Source organism: Typopeltis vanoorti, chromosome 2, assembly GCF_054136105.1.
Source record: "Typopeltis vanoorti isolate ZY-2024b chromosome 2, IOZ_Tvanoo_1.0, whole genome shotgun sequence".
Lineage (NCBI taxonomy): Eukaryota > Metazoa > Arthropoda > Arachnida > Uropygi > Thelyphonidae > Typopeltis > Typopeltis vanoorti.
In genome coordinates, this window is record NC_143550.1 from 113,996,804 (window position 1) to 114,010,262 (window position 13,459).

At 34.8% G+C, this 13,459-nt stretch overlaps 1 protein-coding gene across 7 annotated transcripts in view; it reads right to left on the reverse strand.

Moving 5' to 3' along the window:
* The window catches only part of mTor (serine/threonine-protein kinase Tor), an 816,233-nt gene that overhangs the window by 174,608 nt on the left and 628,166 nt on the right, over positions 1–13,459 (reverse strand). For all 7 annotated transcript variants that reach the window (XM_090412780.1, XM_090412800.1, XM_090412771.1 and 4 more), the window contains one exon: positions 5,471–5,567. In XM_090412780.1, coding sequence (XP_090268906.1) covers positions 5,471–5,567 — 97 coding nt within the window. The remainder of the gene's footprint in view (positions 1–5,470; positions 5,568–13,459) is intronic.

The window sequence follows — 13,459 nt, forward strand, 5'->3', positions numbered from 1 at the left end:
TGGTTAGTTCCTATCGTCGACTGCACCATTTGTAAAAAAATAGGCTCCAAGAGAATTATCACAGCAAAATACATATATCTAAGATCATATATGTGTGTTTAGATTTCTATACTGAAATCTAAGCACACATGTAAGATCCTGGATATATGAATTTTGAATGATAATTCTCTTCTATTCTTAAAATTCAATCTCAACTTAATAATTTAATAAATTGAGTCTACACACCTCTACATATAAAAAAAAAAAAAAAAAAAAGAGAGAAAAATTTTGATATTACTAAGATAGAGCAAAAGAAAATACAATATTCTGAACTTTAACCAAAACATAAACTCATCTTAAAATCTAAAAAGATAATTAAACAAATCCCATGTTATCTGGATCAAAGCATATGCAAGCTAAAAAGAATATTGTGTTTCTTAACTGCACCTGGACTTCTATTGAAGGAAAAAGTTTATTTTTCCCTTCAGCAGAAACAACTCCTTATCCTTAAAATCACTTTTCTCTTTTAAGTCTTGAAAATAACTGAAGATTTCCTATTCACAGTAAGAGATGCAAAAAACAGTTCAAACATGGACAATAAAATCCTTATCGAACACTGGCTAGTATTCTTTCTTTAATGCCTTCTAGAGAAATTACATAAAACCTTCTTTCTATAAGAAAAATTATAACACACTTAACCTTGCTGCATCTAAAAACATGTGGACAACAAACACTTGCTGTATCTATTCTCTGAAGCAGCTATTATATTACTGTTCTAATGAAACTTTTAATATCTGATACAAATTTCTCCATCTATATGAGATTCAATTATCAGGTTCCAAAGTTCCTTTAATTTCTTTCACAACTGTTATTTCAGGTACAAACTGTAACACAACAGCTAATATCTTTTAAAAATTTCTTTATGAAAGACTAGTACCAATGGAATTTCCCCCTCTAACTTGTTTAAAAAAAATTCTTCCATATGCCTCAATCTGTATCTCTCTCTCTCTGCTCAGTTGTTTTTCAGTTATTATATTCTTTTCACTCATGCATACTCCAACAATTATACTTCTGGTTTCCACTCAGTCATGAAGTGAGAGAAGCTACTGCCATTATGTTCTATCTTCATCTCTTGAAGGCTGCAAACTCTCACACTCTCTCAGTAAACTAAGAAGCCTTATAGCTTATGCATTTTAAACATATACAAACATTAAATTATAATCATTATTTAGAGATCGATGAATGTACAATTAAATGAATTTACTTCATCAAAAATTAATGCTACATGCAAACATGGTAGATTAACAATGCATTACTATACAAATGAAATTGCAATTAATTTTGTGCTTTTATCACAATATTATTATTATTATTATCTGAGCCCTCTAGGGAGGCTGTAAATTACCCAACCCAGCTATCATATCTTCCCTTAAATTCATTTACACTAGATGCACTCACTACCCCAAAGGGCAATTATTCCATTCACTCACTCACTGCTCTCTGAGAGAAAAACCTAGCCTCTTAAGCCCTTTCTTGACTGAGAACAACCTTAATTTCCATGGATCCCCCCCCCCCCCCCGTGTTCTCTTCCCGCCTTCCATATAACGAAAAATTTCATCATTTGAAATGCTATAAAGTTTATAGACCTCTATCATATCACCCCTCTTTCTCCTGTTAACCAGTCTGTAATCCACATACTCACAATCTGTCCTCATAATCTAAATTCCATAATCCGGATATAATCTTTGTAACTCTTCTTTGCACTCTTTCCACAGCTTCTTTATCCCCTTGAAACCCAGGAGACCAAATCTGAGCACAATAATCAAAGTGTGGTCTTATCAAAGCCTTATAAAGAGGCAAAATTACTTCCTTATCCTTACATGTCAAGGTTTGCTTCAGCATAGATATTATCCTCTGAGTTATATTTGTAACTTTTGCTATGTGACCTTTGAACTTTAATTTCTTATCCACCAATACACCAAGATCCCTTGCCTCTTCAGTTTCTTGTAGCATAACCCTGCTAATATAATATGCTGCTGGATCTCTAATCACACCAAAGTGCATAACTTTACATTTACTAACATTAAACTGACAGCCATTTTTGTGTGCCCAGATTTCCAGTCTATTCAAATCATTTTGTAATTGCTGAATATCAGTAGCATCCCTGATTGCCCTGCCTATCTTCGCATCATTAGCAAACAATTGCAAATCTGATGATAGACCCTGCTTGAAGTCATTAATGCAATATAAATGCAATAATAAAAAAAACTCAATTTTTCACTAATTTATATAGAGAAAAATATTTATATGCATATATTGATGGTCTATACTTCCTTGTAGCAATCTTTAAAATAAATTCTAGCTCTATCATCACTATATTATGATAAAAATAATTATTTTGGAAAGTCATCCTAAGCCACACTCTATATTCCTGTATTTCATGAATTAATAATTATTTAAATTTATTTCTTTGATTTTCTAATATTTGAGATGGAGCTATCCTCCTAAAGTAAATAGCATATATTGTAATGAAGTTACATTTTAAGCATTGTTCTAATTTGTTTATCTCTTTTCATCCTTAAATGAAAATTCTCTATTAACCACGTCACCGTCAATATGTATAAACTACATCACTCCTCTACACTTCATATCCATCATATATTTCAATGTAATATCAATGGCATTACAATTTTAATATGCACTGCGCATTGATGGTAACCTGGACGTATATATACGTCTTGGATGGTTAAATATTAATTTTACCATTTGTGATTTGCATTGCTGATTTTTTTTTATCATAATGTCACCCACTTAGGATTCTATTTTTGATTCACTATAATATCTTGTCAAGTATATTATTATTAACATCTGACCTCATTGGAAGTACACACTATCACACACAAAGCTCATCTAACCATGCCTTAAACTGATTCAATCTGTCCACATTCACAATACATTCAGGCAATGTATTTCACTCACCAACCACTCTCCCTGTAAAGAATCTGCTCCTTGCGTCTCTGCTCACACCCTCCTTATACAGTTTCCAGGAATGGCTTGTCATCCTGCCCCTCTCTCCTATTCTATGAAAAATCTCTTCCATGTCAACCTGATAACAACCTCTGACAGGCTTATGTCTCAATCATATCCCCCCCCCCCCCTTCCTATTCACGAGACTTTGCTATTTACATGTGCTCAATCTGTCCTCATACTCCACATTCCAAAGACTACTGACCATCTTTGTGAATCTTCTACGGACCCTTTCTAACATATCCTCATTACCATGAAAACTCAGTGACCAAATATATGCACAATAATTTATATGAGGCCTGATCAAGGATTATACAATGGCATTATTATTATTAAGTGGCACCTCCAGGGAGTCATATACTCATTGAGGGAGGGCACCTACTCTAGAACTCTCTGTCTCCACCACCTCAATTCACCAACTACAATGAACTGCAACTATACCAATGCCATCTACCACCACACCACCTCTAGTATTTTCACAGACAATCACAAACATCCATACCCACAGCAGGACTAGAACCTGCAGCCTTTTGGCTGGAGAGCGGGTACACTAACCACTCGGCCAACCAGGTCAGCCCTTTATTATAACCTCTTTATTTCTGCATGTCAGGGTCCTCCACATCATTGTCATTATCTGATGTGACATCTTCCCAACTAGTGCAATCTGGCCCTTGAATGTGTGTTAATTATTATCATCATCTGACCTCCATGGAGTCAAAGACTTATTGTGGGAGGTGCACATTATTTCACACAAAGCTCATCTAACCATGCCTTAAACTGACTCAATGTGTTTACATTCACAACACACATTCAGGCAATGCATTCCACTCACCAACCACTCTCCACCTAAAGAATCTGCTCCTCGCTTCTCTGCACACACTCTCCTTATACAATTTCGGAGAATGGCCTGTCGTTCTACTCCTCTCTCTCCTACCTTCTTACCAACTTCTTTAAAATTTTCACCACCACTCCAGAAAATTGATAAGTCAGTAGTCAAACACATCAGTTTTTGCATCACCCTTATACAAAACCATCATAGATTCTTTCCTGAGCTGAAACTCAAGTCATGCAAACATGTGAAAGGCCTAGCCAACTCTGTTGAACATTCCTTTAACATATGTGCTGCATTCTTATCTGGGTTATGCAACAGCTCTTCAACCTCATTCTCATGCATCTCTATATCTTCATCCAATGTAGTAGTAGCAGCAGCACTATGCACAATGTTACATACACCAAGTTGATATACATTGGCAAAGGAGCTCGCATTAATTGAACAATCTCATTCTTATCAGTTTCTGACATAAGAGTACCATATGCATATTCGGTAAAGTTAGTTTTCCACATCATTCTTTCTTATACTTGCAGAATAACAATAAAATTCTTCTGAATTGACTTTAGCCTGCATAGCCAATTTCTCTTCATACTCTGACTTAGCTTTCCACACAAAACTCTTTACTTTTATGGCCTGCTCTTTAAATATTTCATAACTGTACTCTTATTCTCACAATATCCCTTCTGCATCATCTTCTTATGAATCTCTTGCTTAATAAGGTTGCACATCCACTTCACTAGAACCCATTTGTTCTTCAAACTCTAGGAATATATTTGAATGCTGCTTCATTTAAACACTTTTTCAAAGATTCCATGCACTGCTGATACCTTTCCCATTCTGTATCTGATACCATGGGACCAAAGATGGTAATCTCCTGAATTGGTCATAAATTCTAGCTATGTAGTTCATCAGCATATAATCTGTCTTAACTGGAACATATATAATTAGCTACTTCCCAAGAAGGTACAACATGATCACTGTCACTGACTGGTGGTGATAGTAATATTCTGAACTGAGAATTATTCTGAAGCTATGATCAAATCTACCACTTTCTGACTTCAAGTTCATTCTTTCACATGATGCTTGAGAAAGTTGTCTTGCAACAACCCAATAAATTCTTCATTCTTATTATGAAATTTCACTTCCACCCAATGTTTGAACAATTAAAGCCACCCATATTGATCATGCCTTTAGTACCCATCAGAGTAATTTGACAATGCATTTCGTCATCCCCTGTAACTGAAATGCCATGTCTATGGTAACACCTCATCCACTTAGCCCTCACTTCACCACAGATAGCCTCAAACTGTAATGGACATTATTACCATTAGTGTTTTCCTGCATTTCTACATTAACTGGACTCAAGTGATCTAATATTATTAGTAGTACTCTCCTCTCTCTTCTGTCATTTCTAAAAATAATACACCCTCTACACTTAATTCCAGTTATAATATCTGAATAACACCTTCTGTACTAGTATTAAAATAAAACTATGGAAAGTTAGCAATCTAAGTTGGAATCTTACAGATGATGATATAGTGACAAGTATATTGATGAAAATTTATATAAAATTGTCAAGTTGGCATTAAAATTTATATTAAGACCATTAATTAAATAGATGGAAAGTCTTACCTGTAGCCATGTTTCTATTGGTACAGTTTTCAAACCTTCTACAACAGCTTCATTTACTTCATGCAAGTGGCCATAATCAAACCATAATGTTAAGAGCCTAAAATGGAACAAATATAATTCAATGGAAATTGGATGTCAGAACTCCTGAGTTTCATGAAAAATAAAAGTAACTAGCAAAATTATAAGTCTGCAAATCTTATGTGAAAACTTCTACTAAAATATAACCATTTCATCTTTTTAAAAATGTTGTATATCAAATAATCATTATGCCATTGTGTTTATACATGACTAAAGTCCACTGCCAATGAAGATTTACAAAACATCTCTGAACTGATTATTAACCTTCACTTTCCTTTCAGAATTTGAGCTCTTAGCCACTTGTTCCTCCAAAGGGAGTAGAATATAATGGTTATATTCTATAAGAGCATTTTATAAAAAGATATAAATGACAAAAAGAGGTGAGCTATAAACAAGGATTCTTGAAAAGTTATTCTCTCTAAGTTATAGTAAAGAGAGTGTCTTTGCAACTATTTGGATGAGGTGCATAGAGATTTAGTGGAGTCTTGCTATAGGATAAAAATGTGAAGGGAGGAGTTTAACTATAGGAGTATTAATTGGAAGCAAGAACCAATAAATATGAGGTGAATGCATTCCTTGAGCATGCTCAGAGATCATTAACACAAAACAAAGGGGAGGGACATGAGTTCTGGATTTAGTAATATCTCATAAATTAATAATAGCAGAAGTTGTCATTGCATTAGTGCCAGTTAGAGTAACCATCTGGTTTTTACATGGCAAGTGGCTTGGTAGATGTGCTTCACTGAAGAAAAGTAATGCAAAACTACAGAACAAGAGACTAAAATAAACTCAGGAAACATATATGTGAAGGAATGTTGGCATATGACTTAAGATTTGTTGCTGACAGCAATTTTACTGTTTTCTTCTTCTTCTTCTGCAGCTTTTCCCACTTAAGTAGGGTCGCTGGTTGTGGTGAGTCTCCTCCACAACTTCCTGTCTTGGGCTGTAGCCACATCCAAATTCTTCATCCTCAAGTCCTCCTCCACCATCTCCCTCCATCTCTTCTTTGGCCATCCGTGCTTCCTCTTCGCCTGCACATCCATCTACATGAGCTTTCTTCCCACATATTCTTCCTCCCTCCTCATCACATGACCAAACCATCTCAACCCTGCCTCCTGTATCTTTGCTCCTAAGTTCATAACTTTCACCGTTCCCCTTACATAGTCATTTCTCAGACAATCCTTTCTGGTCACACCGCACATCCACCTAAGCATTCTCATCTCTGCTACCTCCATCCTGCTGATGTTATTTTTCCTCAGGGCCACAGTTTCCAAAGCATAAGTCATAGTTGGTCTCACTAATGTCCTGTAAATTTTGCCTTTTAGATTGATCGGTACCCTCTTATCACATAGCGCTCCAGCCATCTCTCTCTCCAGTTCCTCCATCCTGTATCCCACTTCCTTCTCGGCCTCACCATCCTCTTTCATTGTTGAATCTAAGTATCTAAAGTCACTGACCTTCCTGATGACATTTCCTTCCAGCTCCAGATCTGTCTCCTGACTGCCATCCAATTTGCAACACATATACTCAGTCTTACTTCTGCTCAGTTTCATACCTCTCTCTCTCTCTTCCAGTACTTTCTTCCAACTTTCCAGTTTGGCTGCCACTTCTTCTCTTGATTCTGCACACACACGACATCATCTGCATACAACATAGTCCAAGGTGCATCTTCTCTCACTTCCTCCGTCACCACCTCCATCACAATATTAAACAGGAACGGACTTAACACAGACCCTTGATGCAAGCCAACTGTCACTGGAAAACTTTGTCACTCCCAGGCAGGTTCGAACACTTGTCTTCACATTTCTGTACATCTCCTGCACCAACCTGACATATTTCTCCGGTACCTTCTTCTCTTGGACGCCTCCAGACTTCTTGCCTTGGCACTCTATCATATGCTTTCTCCAGATCAATAAATATCAGATGTAGTTTCTGGTATTTATTGACGTTGCTTCTCTCGGAACTTTTCCATCATCTGTCGTACAAAAAAAAAAAAAAAAACAACAACCCTGAAATGAGAAAGAGCAGCTGGAATAAGTGATATTTGAACCCGAAAAAGGTATTAAAGTTTTACAGTGGCTACTGTAAAATTTAACAAAATTAGAAAAATTTGCAGAATTCAGAAGCCTGGTCAGAGAGTCAAATTCCAGATGATTGCTGTAGACGGCAATTTTACAGTAAAGAAGGAAAAATGACAGAGATTTATGGATAAATTATGAAATTAAGTAGGAAATGATGAGGAAAAGATGTTATGAAGGAGATATAACAATATCATGGTACATAATTTCTTTGATTTATTTTATTTAATTATTTTTTAAATTAGTTATTTTGGACATTTTTATTATATTATTGTAGTTTCTACTGATTTTATTATATTTAGTACATTTGCTAATATATTTTGAGACACTGTTAAATTAAGAAAGTTTTAAAAATGTCAACAAAAACTCAGCATAACAGAGCAGAAATGAAAGTTAAGTACAACAATAACATGGCACCCAGATGTGAGAACCTTTATACTGATGAGATAAATGAAGAAAAATTAACAAATGAAATTTCCAGATTAAAAAAAAATTATTTGAAAATTAATGGGCATTACAGAAAGTAGAAAAACATTTAAAAGAACTAAGATATAAAAATAAGACAAAGAATAATAAGAGGAAGGAAAGTAAAGATTTCAAAGGTTATCTATGAATAATGATAATAACAAGTAAAGTCAATTATTTAAAAAAAAAAAAAAAAAAGAAGTTTGAAAGCAAGAGTCAAATCTTGGAGATTCAGTGGAAAATCCTGAAGAAAACCGATTGATTTAACCAAAGAAGCATGGGATGAGATTCTCTGTGAGAACAGAAAAATCACTACTCCATAATGGGCTCCGAAAGTCAGAGGCAGTAAAGGAAAAGAAGAAAACATATCAAAAGTTCCTGGAATACTCTTTCTGAAGTACTGTACTTACCTGATAGCATTAATGTTGAGTAACACTCAACAGGAATGCATATCAATACTTAAAGTAGAAAAAAGCCATAAAAAAAAACCTGAAATGAATGATATTTGAACCCGAAATGTTCAAACATGAAAGTATTAAAGTTTTACAGTGGCTACTGTAAAACTTTAACGAAATTACAAAAAATTGCAGAATTCAGAAGCCTGGTCAGAGAGTCAAATTCTAGATGATTGCTGTAGAGCTCTTATACTCATCTATAAAAAGAGAAATAAAACTAAATGTGAGAATTACAGAAGAATTTCCCTACATAGTTGTTCCTGGTAAGATTTATACAAGTACATCTAAGAAAAGGCTAAGAAAAATTGTGGAAAGGAAGCTTTTAGAAAAATAAGCTGAGTTCAGAGCCAAATAGAAGTTGTTAGGATCAGATTTTCACTCTAAGCAAACAGTTGAGAAATCATGGCAATATAACAAGTATCTGTATTTAAGTTTCATATTGTAGATCTGAAAAAGATCTATGACAAGGTGCCAAGTTGTTCATAATACTACAGTTATATTATGTAAATGATATTGTTCAATGTAAATGAGACATTACATTGAACAATATAGTCTATATTTGAGAAAGTCAGCAAGTAGAATTGAAGGAGGCACAGGAAGATGGTTTGATGTTAATTCAGGTGTAAGATAAGGGTACATGTTACCTCCACTGTTATTCATCAACTATTTGGATCACTTTATGAAAGAAAGTGGTATTAAATCTGATATCAAAATTGACAATTTTCATCGCTAATCTTTACTTTATGAAAATTATGTTATTCTTCTAAATAAATCTAGTGGAAGTTTGCAGGATTCCTTGACTAAACTGAATAACTATTGTAATAAATTTGAGTGAAAATTAGCAATAAAAAGAGAAAGACCATGAAAATAGGCAGGAAAACTTAAAACATCAACTGCATCCTAAATGGAGAACTTATAGAAAAAGTAAAACATTAAAGATATTAAGCATTAAGCAATTTTTAGTGAAGGTGGCAAAGTAATTTTGGAAATATACAACATAATTAGCACAGATGGTATGGTATGGAGTCAAATGAATAAATTTATATGGAATAAGAAAGAAATTTGTGAAAACACTAAAGTAGCTATATATAAGACAGCATTCAAACCAATATTAACTTATAGATCTGAGAGCTGCATTAAAAAAGAAACATGAAATATGACTTCTGCATTACTTCAACCTTATTATCACTTCTGGGCTGGCTCCCACTGATGAGACCTCAATTAAGGTTGACATCAGTCTGGGTAGTGACCCTACCCATAGTGCACAGCATTATACATGTTCATAAGGATATGTGCTTTGCATTATGGGATACTAAGGCAAGTGATGTGAAGTCATTAGCCTCTATATACGAGTTGCCTAGTCCTGAAGTTACTTCAGGTGCAAACTTTGTTTGCTTACACTTGGATAAAGGAAAAACCAAAAATATAATCTCTTGGTATCTTTAATTTATAGTATAACCAAGAGGAAAAACTTCCAACATACTGTTGACTCCAGGATTTGAGAGAGCTGCACAATGTCTTTTAGTTTAAGCCAATATAAATAATGCTAGCCTATCCTCACTCATTCATCCATTATTCAAGTAAATATCTACTAACGGATTGTACCACCACATGAAGGTGAGAGTGGCCACTGGATCATAAGCTCTGGTTAATTCATTCCTCAAAAGGCTACCTTTGACCCTTACACAATCCCAGACTGCTTGATTATTTCCACTTCCAGAAAGAAAAAGTAACAAGTAATATGCGCTTTTGATATCGAAGATTTGATTATCCATTGATTATGTGATGACATATTTGGATCAGATGATGAGCAGAAGACTGGCAATGTATCTGCTGTGAAAATTGGAGATTTTCAATAGACTGCATCATACAGGAAGTCATCAGTTTTGCATTTAATGTGTGGCAAGCTCTGAAGAAAACACTGATTGATTCAGCCAGAACAGCATGTTGTGAGGCAACTCCATGGTGGACACAGGAAATTAAAGAAGCAGTGAAATAAAAGAAGAAAGCATATCAAAAGTTCCTGGTGATTAAGTCAGCTTGTGCTCTTACAGAATACAGAGACAAATGTAAGAAAACTAAACTGTATAAAAACTAGCTAAACAAAAGTCATGGAAAGACATTGGTAAGAATATAGAAAGACGGCAAAATATTCTAAAGGCTGTTGAAAAAGCTAAGAAATAGAGGAAAGCATGCTGTAAAAGAAATTAGAGATGACAAAGGTGACATGAAAACTGGAGAAAAAGATATTCTTGATGTATGGAGTAATTACTTCGAAAAATTGCTAAATGAAACAAGCAGTGATGACAGCACAGTGGTAAAAAGCACTCAACAGACATGCAATCAGGAATACATATCAATACTTGAAGAAAAAAAAGCCACCAAAAACCTGAAATGTGGATGTAGATGATATTCATCCAAAAATCCTCAAGTATGGAGGTATAAAAATTGTTGCAGTGGCTGCACTGCATAGTTCAGAAGGCCTGAACAGAGGAACGAATTCCAGATGATTGGAGTAGAGCTCTCATAGCACCCATTTACAAAAAAGGAAATAAAACTGAGTGTGAGAAATACAGAGGTATTTCTCTACTGAGCGTTCTTGGTAAGATTTATGCACGTATACTTGATAAATGGCTGAGAAGGATTGTGGAAGGAAAGTATGGTGAAGAACAAGCTAGATTCACTCCAAATAGAGACTGACAGGATCAGATTTTTACTTTACAACAAACAGCTGAGAAATTGTGGGAATATAACAAAGATATGTATTTAAGTTTTCTAGACCTGCAAAAGGCATATAACAACAAAACAAAAGTCATGGGAAGACTTTCATAAGAACATAGAAAATAAATATCAGAAAGGTGGAAAAGTATTCTGGAGGCTGTAGAAAAAGTTCAGAAATAGAGGAAAGAGTGCTGTAAAATAAATTAGAGATGATAAAGGTGTCAAGAGAAAAGGTATTTAAAATACTACAGTTATAAGGTGTCAAGGGCACATTATATCAAGCAATACTTTGCCTTTATTTGAGTTGTTAGTTAGAATTGAAGGAAGTACAGGAAGATGGTTTAATGTTAAATCTGGTGTCAGACAAGGATGTACATTATCCCCTCTGTTATTCATAATCTACGAGGGTCGTTTGAAAAGTTCTCAGTCTCAACCATAGATGGCAACACTATTGGCAAGAGATTTTCTTTTCTAAGTTGGTACATCTGTCATAAGCATCCATGTGGAATTGCAAGTCATTTTATCAAGTAGTTTGTTTAATGTTGTCTGAAGCAAAAGTGTTGTCTGTATCCCTTGAAATTGATAAAATTGAGTATCGTGCAGTTATAAAATTCTTTGTAAAAGAAGGTTTAACGGCAAAAGAAATTCATTCGAAGTTCATAAAAGTTTATGGATACTCTTCTTCATTTTCGACAATTAAAGAAATGGGCTGCAGAGTTTAAATGTGGCCTTGAAGATGATCCACATAAAGGACATCCAAAAAGTGTAACAACACCAGAAATGATTCATCAAGTGCACAATATAGTATTAGATGACTGGCAAGTCAAAGTGTGTGAAGCTACTCAGACTATGGGCATTTCAAAAGAATGCGTAGGATATATTTTGCATGAAGAATTGCAAATGAAAAAGCTTTGTGCAAGATGGGTACCGCGCTTGCTCACAGCAGATCAAAAACGCACTCGCATGAAAATCTTTGAACAGTGCTTGGAGCGTTTTAACAAGAATAAAACTGATACACCATTACACACTAAAATCCAAACAGCAGTCAAAACAGTGGACAGAAGCTGGATATTCAGTGCCAAAGAAGGCAAAGTTGGTTCCATCAGCAGGAAAGGTCATGGCATCAGAGTTTTGTAATGCTAAAGGCATTTTGCCTTTAGCATTACAAAATTTTTAATAAACTCGAAAAGGATAAAACAATAACCAGGAAATATTATTCCTTCATATTTTAACCAGACTAGACAAAAAAATTAGTGAGAAAAGACCCGGTTTGTAGAAGAAAAAAAATCACGTTTTTTGGTAAAAAATCAATTGTTTTGGCAATGGGAAAATTAAGGGATCTGCACTAAGAATTGTTGGAATGTCCACTCTATTCCTCAGACTTGGCTCCTCTGACTTCTATCTCTTCCCAAAACTAAAACTCTTCCTCGCTTCCAGCGTTTTTCTTCAAATCAAGAGGTGATTGCAGCTGTAGAGGGGTATTTGCAGATCTTACTGAGAACCACTACAGGGACGGGATAATGGCGCTGGAGCATCACTGGAATAAATGTATTAGTCTTAAGGGAGATGATGTTGAAAATAAAAATAATTTTGAAATTATAAATTTGTTTTTTCATTGTTAGTCAAAATTAGTCAAAACAGTAAATTAGCTGTATACAAGAGAATGTTCAAACCAATATTAACTTAGGGGTCTGAGAGCCGGGTTAGAAATAAAACACTTGATCAAAGACTAGAGACCACAGATATGAGAGTCCTGAGTAGTAATATCTTACCACTGCATCAGTGGTAATATCTTATTAAAAGCGAGGATATTAGGAAAGAACTTAACATTGTTGGTATCTGGGAATGTGTTAGCAGAGCTAATCTCAGGTGGTATGGTCACTTAAACAGAATGGGAAAGGAAAGATTAGCAAAACATGTGTTCTCTGGTAGGTTGGTAGGAAAAAGACCCAGAGGAAGGCAGATATAGTGGATTGATATAGTAAAAATGCCTTAGAAGATAGAAATATGAGATCTGATAATGTTGGAGTCTTGACAGGTAACAGATTGATTTGGAGGAAAATTGTAGATAGGAAGTTAGTAATGATGTAAGTTCTTCATGTCGTACTATCATAATATCATGTACACCCTCAATTTGATGAGGATGATCTAAAAATTGTGCTGCTCATGATAAATTTATCAGGAATAATATA